The 18,710-nt window shown below is 40.8% G+C and overlaps 1 protein-coding gene across 1 annotated transcript in view; it reads right to left on the bottom strand.

The window, feature by feature from the left end:
- The window catches only part of LOC126183183 (pyruvate dehydrogenase (acetyl-transferring) kinase, mitochondrial), a 361,965-nt gene that overhangs the window by 21,494 nt on the left and 321,761 nt on the right, over positions 1-18,710 (bottom strand). Inside the window, exons 4-5 of the mRNA XM_049924914.1 lie at positions 13,364-13,534; positions 1,946-2,121 (exon numbers count right to left, since the gene is read on the bottom strand). Coding sequence (XP_049780871.1) covers positions 1,946-2,121; positions 13,364-13,534 — 347 coding nt within the window. The remainder of the gene's footprint in view (positions 1-1,945; positions 2,122-13,363; positions 13,535-18,710) is intronic.

Below are 18,710 nucleotides of genomic sequence, written 5' to 3'. Positions count from 1 at the left end.
TAAATAGAATGATACATTTTTTTAACAGCCTCCAAAAGTGCTTGAAAAGGTAAGTACAGTGGTATAATGCTTGTTAATGTTGAGGCTGAAGTTCATTGCAAAAGACTCTCAGAAATATTGTAAAATAGAAAGACAAGTCAGCTGGAATTGGCTATTGCATTGTAAACATGCTTGTGCCAGGCTATGTCATTGTATCAAGTCTTAACTGCACTGCAGAAATAATAGGAACAGTATCAACTATTGGCAGGTCATTTCTGCTTAAAAATTCCTTGCATGCAGACATGTACACCAATGGGGAGAAATTAGACATGTTACTTTCATTCTGTGAATAGTTGCACAAAACATATTGCCAAGGAATGTGAGATCAGCCATCAGCTCTCAAAATTTTCGCAATAGAGTTTCACAAGAATTACACCATCTTTCATTCAAGGATTCCCATTTAATTCCTCAAGCATTTATCTTAACTTTTATATGAATTATACCATCCTCTTATGATCCTATTGGTTCATTTCTGAACTTTTTTGATGTCTATTGTCATGTGGATGCTAAATGCTGGAACAGTATTGTAAATTTGGTTGCACTACCATCTTCTAATGCTACTTTCTATACAGATGCACTGCACTGTCCTGAATCTTTCCAATAAATCCAGATCTCCCATTCACTTTCCCCAATACTAATTTTACGTGTTCATTCCCTTCCATATCTTATCCAGTATTACACAATGTGACAAGCTCAAGATTTTCACCATTAATCTTCCAATTTGATACTATCACGTCCTTTTGTTTTGTTATATACATTGTTTTGCATCTATCCACACTGCCATTCATCACACTGACCAAAATTTTGTCAAAATCTTCCTGCATTTCCTTATGATCATTTAGTGATTATATTTTCCTGTAGACAACAGACTCATCAGCAAACCATCTTATTGCACTGCTGATCCTAACTAATAAATCATGTTTGCCTCTGCTCCCTCACCTTTTAAGTTTTTTTTTCTATGGAGTGGATAGCTGAAGTGAGGGTCACATACTGCAGTTCCACATATTGGCTGATCCACAAGAACACCACCAATGTGAGACCTACAAAGGATTGTAAATTCTTAGTCACTTTTGTGACAGTTAGAATGTGCCACCCCCTATCAATGGCAACTGAGTACAAACCATTAACTACACTATAAAATACCATTAATGTCTAAGCAAGCCAACTTCACAAGAACATTATTTTCATTTTTAAATCTAGTCATCAGATTTAATAACATTTTTAGCACCATTATAAAATACACAGTGTACCTACACATCTTTAACTTTGCTTCCAAAACAGAACAGTATAAAACTGTATACACAATACTATTACTTGGTATGTATGCATTTACAAAATTGAAACTTCACCCTAATTGCTAACTTATGTTCCAGTTTCTCAGTTACATCTGACACCTCGAAACTTACACACAATTCAGTCTCTACAGTCAGCAGAGGAAAAACAGGAGATAAATGGTAAGAGACAGGGTCAATATATCAGATTATATCCTGTGGCATTTTTCCATCATCCTATCTGGAGTTACAGTATATCTAACTTTTGAAAAAGATTTATGTCAGAAAATACACTATTCTAAATAACCAAAATGCTCATCTCTTCAGTCATTTATATCTGTCACCTTGTCCATAAAAGCACAGATACACATCAACTTTTCACAAACATTACTTATTTCATATCTGGATCAAAAACTATTGTCTGTCTGTGTCTATTTATATAATTATGTATCTCTACTTATATTGATTAAAGCAATAGAAAAAGAACTGATGATGAATAGTAACCTACTTTGTAGCAGTAAAATAAATTTCATAGTCTATGAAAAATGAAACATTAAAATCAACTAAAAGAAATTTAAAGAAAATTCATTTCCAACACTTGTAGTTCTCCTTTTACACAACGATGAATATATTACCTTCACACACACATCTTCTCTCCCAAGCACAATGTTGACCTCTATGGGTGGATAGTTTTCACTATTTCCATGGAATTCCATGATTGCTCTCATTGAATTCTTGAAGAGCTCAAACAGCATGTGGAAAAGATGTGATGGGACATAGATGATTCTTATGGGAGCATTCATCTCAAGAGCTGTGAAATATATAAACAAATACAAAGTATTAATTATCTGTAACAATATTCAAAACATGCCTTAGGAACTAGTACTCAGGTAGTTGACTTGGTGTGGAGTGTATACAAGGGTCTGATAGCTTAAGAGACCTCAAAGTATTAATTTAAGTTCCAAACTGACACCCTCACAGATGAGACTCATAAAATACGAGTGATTAGCAGCCAAAGAACTCGCAACAAAGTGCTGGAGTTTGAAGCACTACCAAAACACAGTGGAGCTCACATAATAGTACATACAGAAAGTTGGTTAAATCCCAGAAACAATTTCAATGAGATTTTTGTGATAAATATAAGTGTGTATTAAATAGATAGGCTAATGTCAAATGGAGGTGGAGTAATGAACAGTAGACAAGAAACTCAGATCCACTAAATAGAAAGAGAAGCTACATGTGAGATTTTTTTGGTAAGTCTCAGAGTGAAGGGTGGGCATAAACACATAATTTGATTTTTTACTAACCAACAGACTCATGCCAAAAGTAGCCAAAAACCTAAGAGGAAAGTTAAGCTTGCTAGTATGTGTGTTTCCCAATAATATGACAAGCATTCAATAAGTAATGTGACACTTCTGTTTTGGTCAATTTCAGTTGGAAAAAAAAGAGGAATTTGTTATGAGAGAACATAAAATATTCCCATTTCAGCCCCTACAGTATCATGAAGTTCTGATAGGTGGTGGTACCATATGTAGCCTTCAAAATGGTGCCTGTAATGAAGATGTGTTCCAAGCAGAGAGCTGTCATTGAGTTTCTTCTAGCAGAAAATCATAGCATTTCAGATACTTGTAGGTGTTTGCAGAATGTCTATGGGGACCTGGCAATGAACAAAAGCATAATGAGTCATTGGGCAAGGCACCCGTCATCATCACAACAAGGTCATGCAAACCAGTCCGATCTGCCATGTGCCAGCCAGGCACGCCCAGCTGTGACTCCTGCATGTTGGAATGAGTGGCCACTCTCATTCAAGGTGATTAACAGATCACAATCAACCACCTCACTGTGCAATGCGACATCTCTGTCGGTAGTGCTGACACACTCATCCATCATTTGGTGTACTCATAGGAGTGTGCCCACACGGTTCTTCACTGCCTAACAGAAGATCATAAAGAGCAACAAAGGACCATCTGTACAGAACTGCATGCATGTATGTGGATGATGATGAGGTTATTGATGCAGCAATATGTTGGCTCCCAATGGTGACCAGTAACGTAGTACCGTGCAGGCGTAGGCCTTTCCAGTATGGTGATGTAAGTCCATCGCACTGAACAGAGATTATGTTGAAAAATAGATTTTGTAGCGAAAAGAGTGGGGAATAATATGGTGTATTGGAATCCTGAATAAAACTAATCTGCTTTCAGAAAAAATTGTTGCATTACTTATTGAATGCCCTTCGTATCATGAATGGAGGAGACTTTAATAATCCAATACTTGATTGAGATAGTTGTAGTTTTGTAAGTGGTGAACATGACAAGACATCCTGAGAAACAATGCTAAACACTTTCTCTGGGAACCACCTGGAACAGGTAGGTTGGAAGGCCAATCAGGGAACAAAGTATTACATTTAATGGCAACAAATAAAGTTGATCTGTTTGAGGATGTCCGCAACTAAAACCAGTAGCTACAATATTATAAAAATGGTAGCTGCTAGATACTGTCAGACAACAAAAATACTGTCAAACAAAGCTTTCGGCCAAAGAGGCCTTCATCATAACACACACACACACACACACACACACACACACACACACACACACACACACAAAATCGCGCGCGAAACCCAATTCATGTGGTTGTGTGTGTGTGTGTGTGTGTGTGTGTGTGTGTGTGTGTGTGTGTGTGTGTGTGGTCCGCAACCCAGCATCTCCATTACATGATGAGTATCAACTATTCTTTTCATAATATTGTCATTATTCCAGCCTGGATTTTCCATTGCTTTAAAAACAGTAATTAGAGTGATATGTTCAGTAAACTAGATAGAGAGAGAATAGTGTCATATCTCAAGAACAACTCAAAACATTTTTCTCTGGATAGGAATATGGGGAGAAACTTAGGAGAACTTTTGTTTGTTTTGTTTTAGGGTGCAAAAACAACTAGGGTTATATGCCTCCATATCGGAACCATAGAACACAAAGACAGAAAAGGAGTAGAAGTAGCTACATGTAAAGCACAATTGATGGAAGGAAAGACAGCTAAAAACAGGGCCTTCCTCTTGGAGAAAGGTCCATAAAATACACCATACAGACAACAGAGGTCCAGAACTAAAGAGTAAATGTCCTTCACCATATTGCCACAATGTATAAGAAGTAAAATGCAGTCGACAGCACGTATGTTCTTAACTCAGTTGGAAAAAATAAATTAGGATGCAAGTGGTTAAAAAATGGGCATTCCATCAGGAAATGGCAAACTGTCAGAGGTTGACGACAATAAGCACAAAGTGGTGGGGGTTCACCACTTAACATATGGTGATGGCTAAAACGGCAGTGTCCAATGTGCAACCTAGCCAAAATGATCTCTGCATGCTGAGTGGGCCGAGAGGAGGTCAGCCAAGGTGCTGGGAGAGGTGTAATTCCCCAGAGCTTGTTCCCATGAAGGGAAGACCAGTGGTGATGCCAAAGTGACACCACATGCTGACAGACGGCAACACAGAGATAATTGGAGAGAATGGAAGACCTAGTGGACTGAGGTATGAGGACTGCAGCCATGGCGGCAGTGGTAGTCACCTCGTTTCCTGTCAGACCAATGTTACCATGGATCCACATCACAGTGGCTTCATGAAGAGTGAGCAAGAGAAAGCTTTCCTGGACCCATTGTATTAAGAAATGGATGGTGTACAGCAGAAAGAGACTCTGAAGGGCACTGCAAGAGTCAGAGCAAATGACACAATTGAAAAGTCTGTGTCACCAGCTGTACTGTGAGGCCTTATGTAGGGCAAAGAGCTCCACTGAAAAGACTAAGCAGTGTTCCAGAAGCAGATACCAAAAATCATCACTGACAGTGACAAAGGTACACCCAACACCATGGTCAGTCCAAGAGCCATCAATGTACACAAAGCTACTATTGCGAAAGTCTGTGCGATGGTCTTGAAACTTACAGTGATAGATCGAGTCTGGAGTACTGGCCTTAGTGAGTGAATGAAGCCCAAGGGGAACACAGGCCACGACACACAGCCAAGGTGGTGAAGGGTTAACACCCATCGGGAGAGTGGCAAATAGCACAAAGTTAAGCTGCCGGAGCAGTAGCTGAAAGCAAACTCCATCAGGTAACAGAGAAGAGGGACGCACCCCATACTGGCGATCAAAGGAGTCGTCAAAGAAGCAGGCATAGATGGTGGCCAGGCATGGCAGACAAACAACATGTGTATCTGCCAATTAGGACATCTTGTTGGTATGACAGCAGTAGTTTGGCAGCTACTGCAGACAGGCTCTCAACCAGGCTAGTGTAAAAGGCACCAGTGGCCAAATGGAAGCCACGATGGTGGATTGTATTGAGATGGCGCAAGATGGGAGGACATGCAGATGCATAAATGAAATATCCATAGTCTAGTCTGGAATGGACAAGGAATCTCTACAAATGGAGGAGCGTGGTCTGATCCACTCCCGAGGAAGTGCCACTAAGGACACATTGGCCATAGAGGGATTGGGTATAGTGGGCAGCCAGGTAAGACACACGGGAGGACCAAGAAAGTTTCCTATCGAGCATGGGCCCCAATGAGCCCCTGGAATTTTGTGGTTTCAAGGAGTGGAAGAGCGACAGGCCCAAGATGTAAAGATGGTGGAAGAAATCCATTGTGCTGCCAGAAATTCATACAAACAGTTTTGTCAGTGGAACAGTGAAAGCAATTGCTCCATGAGTAAAGACAATTGATACAATGCTGAAGACGTTGCTCAAGGAGACAAGCCCATGAAGAACTGCAACAGATCACAAAATCATCCACAGAAAGGGAGCCAGAGATGTCTGTGGGAGACAGGCCATAATAGGACCAATGGCAACAGCAAAGTGGAGAATGCCCAAGACAGAATCCTGAGGCACACTGTTTTCCTGGATAAAGGTGTCTGACAAGGCAGAACCCACACATACCTTGAAAACTCTGTCTTTTAAAAATTCCTGAAGGAAATGTAGCAGGTGGCCTCAGAAGCCCCATGTGTAGGGAGTATGGATGATACCAGAAATTGTGGGACTCTAGCCACCATACCTGACGGGCATAAATCATACATTCCATCACCTTGCAAACAAAGCTGGTGAGAGAAATGGAGCAGTAGCTAGAAGGAAGGTGTGTGTCCTTCCCGGGCTTAGGTAGGGGTATGATAGTGGCTTCATGCCAGTGTCTGGGAAATGTGTCCTCTGTCCAGACATGATTGTACACATGAAGGACAAAGTTCTTGCCCACAACACCTGAATCTGAACATTGTATGGCCCTGGGGCAGAGGATCAGGATGAAGTGAGAGCACGATCTAGCTCCCTCATAGTGAAAGCAGCATTGTAGCACTCATGATTGTGAGAAGACAAGGGTATCAACTCAGCCCCCTCCAAATGTTTCTGATGGAGGAAGTTAGGGTGATAGTAGGTGGAGCTCGAAATCTCTGCAAAATAGCAATCCAAGGTGTTGGAGATAGCAATAGGGTCCACTACCACAGCATCTGCTGCAGTCAGGCTGGAAATTGAGGAATGGACCCTGGTCTCAGAGAACTGTCAGAGGTTAGCCCACATGACGGGAGAGAGTGGGGCTGTTAAATGAACTACTAAAGGAAATCCAGATAGCTTTTTTGCTATCCCAAAGAATATGACAACATTGCACACACAACTATTTACAACAAATGCAGTTCGCCATCATAGGGTGACAGTTAAAAATGCAGAGAGCACATTTCAACACATGAATTGTGTCATGGCATGCTTCAGTCCACCAAAGGATTTGGACATGGCATGGTAAAAACGATGTGTGAGGAATGTTCTGTGGCAGTAAGGATGATGTTTGTAAGCTATTCTACCTGGTCACCAAAACTGGGGAAAGTTTCTTGTCAAAGGTTGCCAGGTAGGAGTAAAGCCTCCAGTTGGCCTTAGAAAGCTGCCACTCAAGTTTGCACAGGTGGGGTAGGAGTCAGCAAATGGATAGCACACAGAAAATAGTCACTTAAGTACGTGTCAGAGAGAATAGACCACTCAAGGCAACATGAAAGCTGGGCAGGGCAGAAGGAGAGGTGTGAATGGGAATAGATGTGCATGGAGTCAGAAAGGAACATGGGTGCTCCAGTGTTAAGGCAGGTGAGATTTAGTTGATTAAGGTGGTCAACCAAGACGGCACTTCTCAGAAAGGTGCAAATTAAAGTCACCCAGTATGATTCTTACACAGATGCAAAGATGATTAAAAGAGATAGTAGTGTCTACGGTGTTGAAAAACCAGTAACATTGCTAAAACTGAACAAAGCTCTAGGCTCAATGGATTCCATATCAGTAACTATGTATGATTTGCAACTGAGTTAGCCCCTCTTTTGACCATAATATATGATAGATTCCTCAAACAGAAAACTGTTCCCAGTAGTTGAAAGAAAGCACAGGTCACACCTGACTGCAAGAAAGGTAGCAGAAGTGATCCATACAACTACTGTACAATATTTTACAATCTGTTTATTGTAGAATCTTAGAACATATTCTGAGCTCAAGCATAATAAGGTATCTTTAATAAAATAATATGCTCCATGCCAATCAGCTTTGATTCTGAAAACATTGATCATGTAAAACTCATGCACACATATCTCATGTGACATCCTGAAGACCAGGGATTCAGGCAGTCTGATAGGTGCAGCATTTCTTAACTACCAAAAAGCATTCAGTTCAGTACTACACCAATGCGTATTAGCCAAAGAAAGAACATACAGGTTATCAAGCAAAATTTGTGACTGTATTGACACAGTATGTCATCTAGAATGGGGAGATATTCATGGACACAGAAATAACTTCATGCATTCCCCTACAAGTGAATTGGGGCCCTTGCTGTTCATGATGTATATCAATGAGTAAACAACATTAATAATAGCCTCAGACTCTTTGGAGATGATATAGTTATCTATAATATAGGACTGTCTGAAAGAAAGCTCCACAAATTTTCTGTCTGTTCTTAATGTTTGTTGTTGTGGTCTTCAGTCCTGAGACTGGTTTGATGCAGCTCTCCATGCTACTCTATCCTGTGCAAGCTTCTTCATCTCCCATTACCTACTGCAGCCCATATCCTTCTGAATCTGCTTAGTGTATTCATCTCTTGGTCTCCCTCTATGATTTTTACCCTCCACACTGCCCTCCAATACTAAATTGGTGATCCCCCAATGTCTCAGAAGATGTCCTACCAACCGATCCCTTCTTCTAGTCAAGTTGTGCCACAAACATCTCTTCTCCCCAATCCTATTCAATACCTCCTCATTAGTTATGTGATTTACCCATCTAATCTTCAGCATTCTTCTGTAGCACCACATTTCAAAAGCTTCTATTCTCTTCTTGTCTAAACTATTTATCATCCACGTTTCACTTCCATACATGGCTACACTCCATACAAATACTTCCAGAAACGACTTCCTGACATTTAAATCTATACTCGATGTTAACAAATTTCTCTTCTTCAGAAACGCTTTCCTTGCCATTGCCAGTCTACATTTTATATCCTCTCTACTTCAACCATCATCAGTTATTTTGCTCCCCAAATAGCAAAACTCCTTTACTACTTTAAGTGTCTCATTTCCTAATCTAATTCCCTCAGCATCACCTGATTTAATTCGACTACATTCCATTATCCTCGTTTTGCTTTTGTTGATGATCATCTTATACCCTCCTTTCAAGACACTGTCCATTCCATTCAACTGCTCTTCCAAGTCCTTTGCTGTCTCTGACAGAATTACAATGTCATCGGCGAACCTCAAAGTTTTTATTTCTTCTCCATGGATTTTAATACCTACTCAGAATTTTTCTTTTTTTTTTCGTTATTGCTTGCTCAATGTACAGATTGAATAACATCAGGGAGAGGCTACAATCCTGTCTCACTCCCTTCCCAACCACTGCTTCCCTTTCATGTCCCTCAACTCTTATAACTGCCATCTGCTTTCTGTACAAATTGTGAATAGCCTTTAGCTCCCTGTATTTTACCCCTGCCACCATCATAATTTGAAAGAGAGTATTCCAATCAACATTGTCAAAAGCTTTCTCTAAGTCTACAAATGCTAGAAACGTAGGTTTGCCTTTCCTTAATCTTTCTTCTAAGATAAGTCGTAAGGTCAATATTGCCTCACATGTTCCAGTATTTCTATGGAATCCAAACTGATCTTCCCTGAGGTCGGCTTCAATAAGTTTTTCCATTTGTCTGTAAAGAATTCGTGTGACTTATTAAACTGATAGTTCGGTAATTTTCACATCTGTCAACACCTGCTTTCTTTGGGATTGGAATTATTATATTCTTCTTGAAGTCTGAGGGAATTTCGCCTGTCTCATACATCTTGCTCACCAGATAGTAGAGTTTTGTCAGGACTGGCTCTCCCAAGGCTGTCAGTAGTTCTAATGGAATGTTGTCTACTCCGGGGGCCTTGTTTCGTCTCAGGTCTTTCAGTGCCTGTCAAACTCTTCACGCAATATCATATCTCCCATTTCATCTTCATCTACATCCTCTTCCATTTCCATAATATTGTCCTCAAGTACATCACCCTTGTATAAAACCTCTATATACTCCTTCCACCTTTCTGCTTTCCCTTCTTTGCTTAGAACTGGTTTTCCACCTGAGCTCTTGATATTCATGCAACTGGTTCTCCTTTCTCCAAAGGTCTCTTTAATTTTCCTGTACGCAGTATCTATCTTACCTCTAATGAGATAAGCCTCTACATCCTTACATTTGTCCTGTAGTCATCCCTGCTTAGCCATTTTGTACTTCCTGTCGATCTCATTTTTGAGACATTTGTATTCCTTTTTGCCTACTTCATTTACTGAATTTTTATGTTTTCTCCTTTCATCAATTAAATTCGATATTTCTTCTGTTACCCAAGGGTTTCTGCTAGCCCTCATCTTTTTACCTATTTGATCCTCTGCTGCCTTCACTATTTGATCCCTCAAAGCTACCCATTCTTCTTCTACTGTATTTCTTTCCCCCATTCCTGTCAATTGTTCCCTTATGCTCTCCCTGAAACACTGTACAACCTCTAGTTCTTTCAGTTTATCCAGGTCCTATCTCCTTAAATTCCCACCTTTTTGCAGTTTCTTCAGTTTCAATCTGTTCTTAATAAGATTTCAAAATGCTGCAAAGATTGGTAACTTACTTTAAACATAAGAAATGTAAAATTGTTCACTTCACAAAATGCAGAATAGTACAAGGTGCTTTCAAGTTATAATGACTAATTTTATTTATCGCAAACTAATCACATGAAAATTTTGAAACACCACGATTCCATGGCTGCTGAAAACACTTATTTAGGCATCTGCTTTGACCACTGGAAAATCACTGATGCAATAGCAGCATGGCTAGTGCATGTGTAGCCACAGAGAGTACCTTTCATCATTGTAAACAGACAAAAGTCACTAGGAACCAGTTAAGGTGAGAAGGGAACATGAGAAATCACTTCAAAGTTGTCATAAAGAAACCACAGCATTGTGTTCATCCAGTGTGCTGGTCCATTGACTTGGTGCAGTCTTTTCTGACCATTTTTCATGTGATGCCGTAAGGAACTTGTTCTTCAAAACATCTGGATAGGATGCACCTGTCACCATACTGCCATTTGGAACATAACGAGCAAGTATTATGCCATTACTGCCTCAGAATATGGCTACCATCATTTTTTCAGCACTGGTCCTTACCCATTTTTTTTCCTTTTTTTGTGGTGGTTGTGTGTGTAAATGTGTGTTTCCATTAGACGAACAGGCACTCCAATTTCAAGACTGCTGTCTCATCCATTGTCCCAACTGATGAAAAGGAAGCCCCATTCATGCTGTCATCTTGCATCAACATTACCTGGCAACATGCCACATGCACAGCCTTGTGGTCATGTATTGGCACACACCTGGAGGTCACTTCTAGCATTTTACATCTTCATGCAGGACTGTGTGCACAGGCCCCAATGGAAATGTCAACTTTGGAGGTGATGTGATCCATACTCATTCAGCAATCCTCCAAAACAACTTTCTACATTCACTTGACTATATTGTCAGACCAGCAAGCCTGAGATTGTCTTGTTTGCTGCTACATGATTTTCCACATTCTTTGAACTGTTGCACCCATCAGCACCAATAACACACATCCATGACACAATCACCACATGTCTTACTCAGTTGGTGAGGAGTTCAAATCAGTGTCACACCACACAAATGGAGAAAATGAATGATTACACACTGTTCTTGTAGTGAAATGCTGCCACTTTAAATATCAAAACAGTCCTCGCTCTCATTGCTGCCACCAGAGTTCTGTGTACTGTATGCTTCTGCCATCTCTGTCACATATTCCCAATAGGTATATGCATATTTTAAAACTAACCAGCTGTTTCCATCTGTTACCAGTCCTCTGAAAACAACTTGAGGTGTTATACGTTGCATGCACCTAGTAGCATCCTACCACTAAAACTTCGGTGAGTCACAGCTGGAATGCAGACAATTCATACAAATATATGGGTGCAACAATTTCTATGGATATGGAAGGGAATGATCACATAAGCTAGTTGTAAAGCAGGTGGCAAACTTCAATTTGTTGATAGGAAATTGGGAAAATTCAATCACTCTGCCAGGGAAACTGTTTAGAAAACTCCCCTGTGATCTATACTCTGGTATTTCTGAAGTGTAAGGGATCAATATCAAATAGAACTAACACAAGATATTGAATGGCTACAGAGAAGGGCAGCGTGAATGGCCACAGGTTTGATTTACCCACAGGAAGGCTTCACAGAGATTGTGAAAAACCTGAACTGGCACACACTTGATAACATATTACAGAAAACCTACTTACAAAGTTCCAGGAAACAGTTTTATGTGAAGAATCTAGAACATACCATTCCCTACATATCACTCCTATAGGGGGCACAAAAACAAGATTAAATTATTTACAATGTGCTTCATGAGTTTAAGGAATCATTCTTCCCATCCTCTGTATGCAAAAGCAATGGAGAGAAGCCCTAATAAGGGATATTATGCAAAGTACCCTCTGCCATGTATTTCACAGTAGTTTCTGGAGTATAGATGGAGATGCAGACATAGACGCAGATGTAATAGTTTCCTAACAAACTGTGTGCTGGAGGATTAGAGCAATTTTTGTGTATGCCTTGTGTACAGCAGTATGTATCCCACACATGGCAATGCAGAGATGGGCCTGTGTATTGTGTAGTCAGCAACATCAGGATCAAACTATGAATTTAGCAGTGAATGTGCTCATCATAAAAGAATAACAATTCAGTTTGCAGAACAACTTTTACTGCATATTCATTTCGCTAGAAATCAGTCATACAATCACATGAATTTAGTAGAATAAGATAAGTTTGATGATAGTAGAAACAGTGTGCTGAAAAGCAATGTGTTGGGGAGGTGTACAGAGCTAAATATCTTCACTAGCAGTTGGGTGAATTTTTTAACACCTGAAGGTGCAGAAATGATGTAAGTCTCCATTATACAAGCTGCAGCAATGCATCTGTTCAATGTGCAGCATACTCTCAGGAAAAACATCCCTACATTGGGTTTACAGTTTTATTACAAAGGTGTTTTAACAAATAAGTGAAATTGTCCACAAATGAATAATCAACAATTGATTTCACCATGTAACTTTCTCTCTCACCTTCCCCTTCATTTCTCTACATTTAGAGGAAAGTCTGTCATCAAATAATATTAACATATTCCTTATTTTTTGGGGATTAATTCAATTACCACACATTCACACACTTCATATTACAAGTAAGAGGTTCTTTATTTTATCTGTCCTCATACTTGTTTTCAGGCTTTCATTTTTACTTTTTTATGTTTTGGATCAATATTGAGAGTACTAGATAAGAGAATTCACTCTAACATCACCAATTCATCGCTTTTAGCTGTCACCAACTGAAATATTTACATAGTGAGGCTTATATATAAATCATATTTTCCATATAGGTTGTCATTCAGTGTCAAAAATAGGAAATAGAAATTTTGATAACAAAAATACAGGTAGCTGGCAAATGATCTATGTTACTGGTACAGAGAAGTCACCCATAATCAGATCTTAGTCAACTAACCGTTATGTTGATGAATGATAAGCTCAGGTGAAGCAAAATAATATTGGTCACAGAGGAATCGAGCATGTTCATAAGCATCTTGAACCACACTGACTGGATCACACTGTGGGTCAATGCAACCAATATGGCGACTATTCAGTTGACCATCAAGTTGGCCACCAAACAGTAGAGCTGAAACATAAAATATGCAAAGTAACAATAAATACATCTACACATATTCCTGTTTATTGTTTGTCTTTTCCCCTTCAACTGTCATAAATACAAAGCCTATATTATGTTTAGTTCCCCCTCCCCCCCCCTTAAAAAAGCCACCACACAATAGTAACTCATTCAGGCCATACAGAAGATCAGATTAGAGTACTTAGGTGCACATGAAATTCATATTTTGCACAGTAAGTACAACAGTTAAAAATCAGTATCTCACTTCACTAAAGAGCAATCTTTCTTTGTTTAGTTTTCAACATATTATTGAAGATCCATGAATGAAGAACACAACATTGCTATCACAGTTTTACAAAATGTATTTCTGATAAAGATTTACTGTACGTTGAAACATTATGCACAGGCAATTTAGTGAAAAACTGACATTTTGAGACCATGGTTGTGTACAAAATACAGGTTGATTCTTGCTGAGAAGGAAACAGCAACCAGCCACTATTGGTAATGCTATTTACTCACGTAAATAGCACTCTTACCGGTTTTAAGCCAACAGGTTCATCATCAGGTGGCTTGTTCACATTAAGATACATTTTTGTATTGTAGTTTACATTGGTTTTCACATTTTATCCCCCACCCCCCAGGGAACCTGTCCATTTGAAACCAGTAATGGCATTATTTATGTGAACAAATAGCATTATCAAATGCAGTTAGTTGCTGTTTTATTTTATGAAAGAATAAACCTGTATTATGTACAGGATTATAGTCTAGTCTTGAGCATAGGCTGTTAGTCATTGCTCACATAATAGGAAAACATGGAACCACACATCCAGCAGAACAGTCACTGCATTCTACCAGAATTTTGGTGCCAGAAAAACCTCTTCATCAACAAGAAATAAGAGAAATCATATATAAACTGGCAAAGACAAATGTGAGGATTCAACAACTATATCTTGCCAAAAGTTTGAGATATTATAGCCCTCTTCTGTTACCTATCAAATAGCATTAACAGACATACGAGTACGAACAAAGGAATGAGTTAATATTCCTCCGTGAAAGAAGGAGGAGGATGAGATGAGTGTTTAATGTCCTGTTAATAATGAGATCATCAGAGATGGAGTACATGCTCGGAATAGGGAAGGATGGGGTAGGAAATTGGCCGTGCCCTTTCAAAGGAACCATCCTGGCATTTGCCTAAAGTGATTTAGGGAAATTAGGGGAAACCTAAATCAGGATGGCTGGAGGCAGGTTTGAACCATGATGATGACATTACTGCCTATAAAATTGTTGCATTTCAATGTCCTAATCAGGATTCTAATACTATAGTGTCCTACAAAAGACAATGCTGCACTTCTGTGTACAGTCATTCATGATTCTGATTTTGTTGTTGTTGTTGTTGTTGTTATCTACAGTCTGAATTGTTTGTTTTGTTTTACGGTGCAAAAACAACTAGGTCATACGTGCCCATGTTAGAAACATAGAACACAAAGACAAAAAAAAGGAGGTAAAAACAACTACACGTTAAGCCCAATAGACAGAAGGAAAGACAGCTAAAAACAGGGACTTACTTAGAGAAAGATCCATAAAATACACCATAGAGGAACAGAGGTCTTAAACTAAAGATAAAATGTCCTTTACCATACTGGTACAATAGATAAAACCTAAAATGCAGTCGACATACCACATTTAATTCTCCAAAATGGGTGATAACTCAGATGGCAAACACAAATGAGAAAATAAGTGGTTAAGAAAAGGGTATTCGGTCAATAAATGGCAAACCATCAAAGGTTGAAGGCAATGAGCACAAAGTGGTTGGGGATCACCACTTAACAAATGACGATGGCTAAAAAGACACTGCCCAATACGCAAATTAGCCAAAATGATCTCCTCATGCTGAGTGGGCCAAGAGAAGGCCGGCCAAGTCACTGGGATAGGCTCAATTCCCCAGAGCTTGCTCCTGTGAAGGGAGGGCCAGTGGCGATACCAAAGTGACACCACCTGCTGACAGACAGCAACACAAAGATCATCAGAGGGAATGGAAGAATTAGTGAGCTGAGGTACGAGGACTGCAGCCTTGGCTGCAGGCTCAGCAGCCTCGTTTTCCATCAGACTGGCATGACCAGGAACCCATAAACATCACAGTGGCTCCATCAAGAGTGAGCAAGTGACAGCTTTCCTGGACCCACTCCACTAAGGGATGGACGGTGTACAACACACAGGGCTCTGAAGGGTACATAGTGTCAGAGCAGATGACACAATTCAAAAGCCTGTGTCACCTGATGTACTGCATGGCCTGATACAGGACAAAGAGCTCTTCTGTAAATAATAAGTAGTATTCCAGAAGCCGATACTGAAAATCATCACTGACAATGATGAAGGCACACCCGACACCAGTCAGTGAGAGCTATCAATGTACACAGAAGTGAAGTTCTGTGTCAAGGTCTTGAAACTTATGGTGATAGAGTGAGGCTGGAGTAGTGTCCTTAGGAAGTGAATGAAGCCCAAGGTGAACACAGGCCACCAAACAAAGACAAGGTGGTGAAGGGCTCATACCCATCAGGAAAGTGGCAGGTAGTGTGAAGTTAAATTGCTGGAGCAAGAGCTGAAACCAAATTCCAGGAGGTAGCAGAGAAGAGGGACACACCCCATACTGGCAATCATTGACGTCATCAAAGAAGGAGGCATAGGATGGGTTGCCAGGCATAGCAGACAAGTGGCATGCATATCTGCTGAGGAGAAAGTCATGGCGGTATGACAGTGGTAGTTCACAGTTTTTGCATACAGACTCTCAACCAGACTAGTGTAAAAGGCACCAGTGGCCAAACGGATACCACAATATGGTGGATAGTATTGAATCAACCAGTCTAGTGTAAAAGGTGCCAGTGGCCCAACAGGTGACGTGATGGTGGATAGTAGTGGGACAGCATAAGAGGGGCAGACGTCCAGATGCATAAACGAGACTCCCGTAGTCTAGTTTTGAAAGAACAAGGGACCAGTACAAATGGAGGAGGGAGATCCGATTTGCTCCCCGGGAAGTACCGCTGAGGATATGTAGGACATCGAGGGACTGCGTACAGTGGGCAGCCAGGTAAGACAAATGCCAGGACCAAGAAAGTTTCCTATTGAGTAAGAGCCCTAGGAATTTCATAGTTTCAGTGAATGAAAGAGCAACAGGCCCAAGATGTAAAGACAGTGGAAAAAACCAACTGCTCTGCCAGATTTGTCAGTTGAAAAGCTAAAGCCATTTTCAGTACTCCATTAATAAAGACAATTGAGACATCACAGAAGACACCACTCGAGGAGACAAGTCTGTGGAGAACTGCAACGGATCACAAAATCATCAACAAAAAGGGAGCTGGAGATGCCCGGTGGAAGACAAGCCATAATAGGGTTAATGGAAATAGCAAAGAGGATGACACTCAGGACAGAACCCTGAGGCACACTGTTTTCCTGGATAAAGGTGTCCAACAAGGCAGAACCCACACATACCTAGAAAACTCTCTTTTAAAAATTCCTGAAGGAAATGCAGCATGCAGCCACAGAAGCTCCACACATAGACCATATGGAGGATATCAATCCTCCTCTTAGGCTTTCTCCAGTTTGGAGGGGGGGGGGGGGGAATGCCACAGTCTGGTATTTCCACTGAAAACTACTCATGACATTGGTTGACAAAGTGATGAGATGGTCAACTGCAGAATGACATGCTCTAAATCGACATTATGCAGTGGTCAGTAAATTGCAAGACTCAAGCCACCACACCAGCCAGGCATGAATCATACGTTCCACGAACACAGCTGGTAGAGAAATGGGGCAGTAGCTGCAAGGAAGGTGTTTGTCCTTACCAGCCTCAGGTATGGGTATGACAGTGGCTTCATGCCAGTGTCTGGGAAATTTGCCCTCTCCCAGATGTGATAGTACATATGAAGGACAATTTGCTTGCCCTTAAGAGAAATATTTTCCAACATCTGAATGTCAACATCATCTGGCCCTGGAGCAAAGGATCAGGATGAAGTGAGAGCATGATCTAGCTCCCTCTTAGTAAAAGGGGCAGTGTAGCACTCATGATTGTGAGAAGGCAAGGGTATCGCCCAATCCTCCTCAACTCGTTTCCAATAGAGGAAGGCAGGGTGATAGTAGGCACAGCTCAAAATCTCTGCAAAATAGCAGTCCAAGGCGTTGGATATAGCAGTAGGGTCCACTATGATGTCGTCTGCTACTGTCAGGCTGGAAATTGGGAACAAACCTTGGTCCCAGAGAGCCATCAGAGGTTGGCCCACACAATGGAAGAGGGAGAACTTTTAAAAGAACTAGTGACTGAAATCTAGCTAGCTTTTTTGCTATCCCAAAGAACACAACAACACTGTGCACATAAGTGTTTATAATGAATGCAGTTTCTCATCATAGGATGATGGTTAAGAACCCGGAGAGCACGTATGCACACACAAATTGTGTCGTGGGACACCTCAGTCCACCAAGTGACTGGGACATGGTGCGGTAAAGAGGAAGTGTGAGGAATGGAATGTTCTGTGGTGGTTAGGAAAACATTTATGAAATATTCTACCTGGTCATCACAACTCAAGAATGTTGTTCATCGCTAGGGAGGAGTAAGGTCTACAGTCAATCTCAGAAAGTTGTGATTTGGGTTTGCACGTAGCTTGGATGCGAGTCAGTAACGGGATAGCACATGGGAAATGGTCACTCAAGTATGTGTCAGAGAGAATGGACCACTCGAGATGATGGGCAAGCTGGGCAGTGTAGAAGGAGAGGTCCATATAGGAACAGGTGTGCCTGGAGTGTGAAAGGAATGTGGGTGCTCCCATGTTAAGGTAGATGAGGTTAAGTTGACTGAGCAGGTCAGCCAAGAGGGCACCTCTCTGATAGGTTCTGGGAGAACCCCAAAGGGGATGGTGTGCATTAAAGTCAGAAAGGGGTGAGGGAGCTACCCAATAAACTTGAGGAAGTCTGCCCTGGTGACATTGAATGACAGAGGGATGTAAATGGCAGCAAGGGGAAAGGTCAAGTTTGGAAGGAAAATGCGCACTGCAACAGCTTGAAGCTGGGTAGTCAGGGAGATGGGTTGACTATGATCATTATCCTGGATGAGTGGCACGACTCCCCCATGAGATGGAATGCTGTCCTCAGAAGGAGGTCAAGAATGTTCCATTGGAGGAGAGTCTTGACAAGTAAATAG

Source organism: Schistocerca cancellata, chromosome 4 (genome assembly GCF_023864275.1).
Source record: "Schistocerca cancellata isolate TAMUIC-IGC-003103 chromosome 4, iqSchCanc2.1, whole genome shotgun sequence".
In the NCBI taxonomy this organism is placed as follows: Eukaryota; Metazoa; Arthropoda; class Insecta; order Orthoptera; family Acrididae; genus Schistocerca; species Schistocerca cancellata.
Note: the sequence above shows the minus strand (reverse complement) of the source record. Positions and strands in the feature narration are given on the sequence as shown.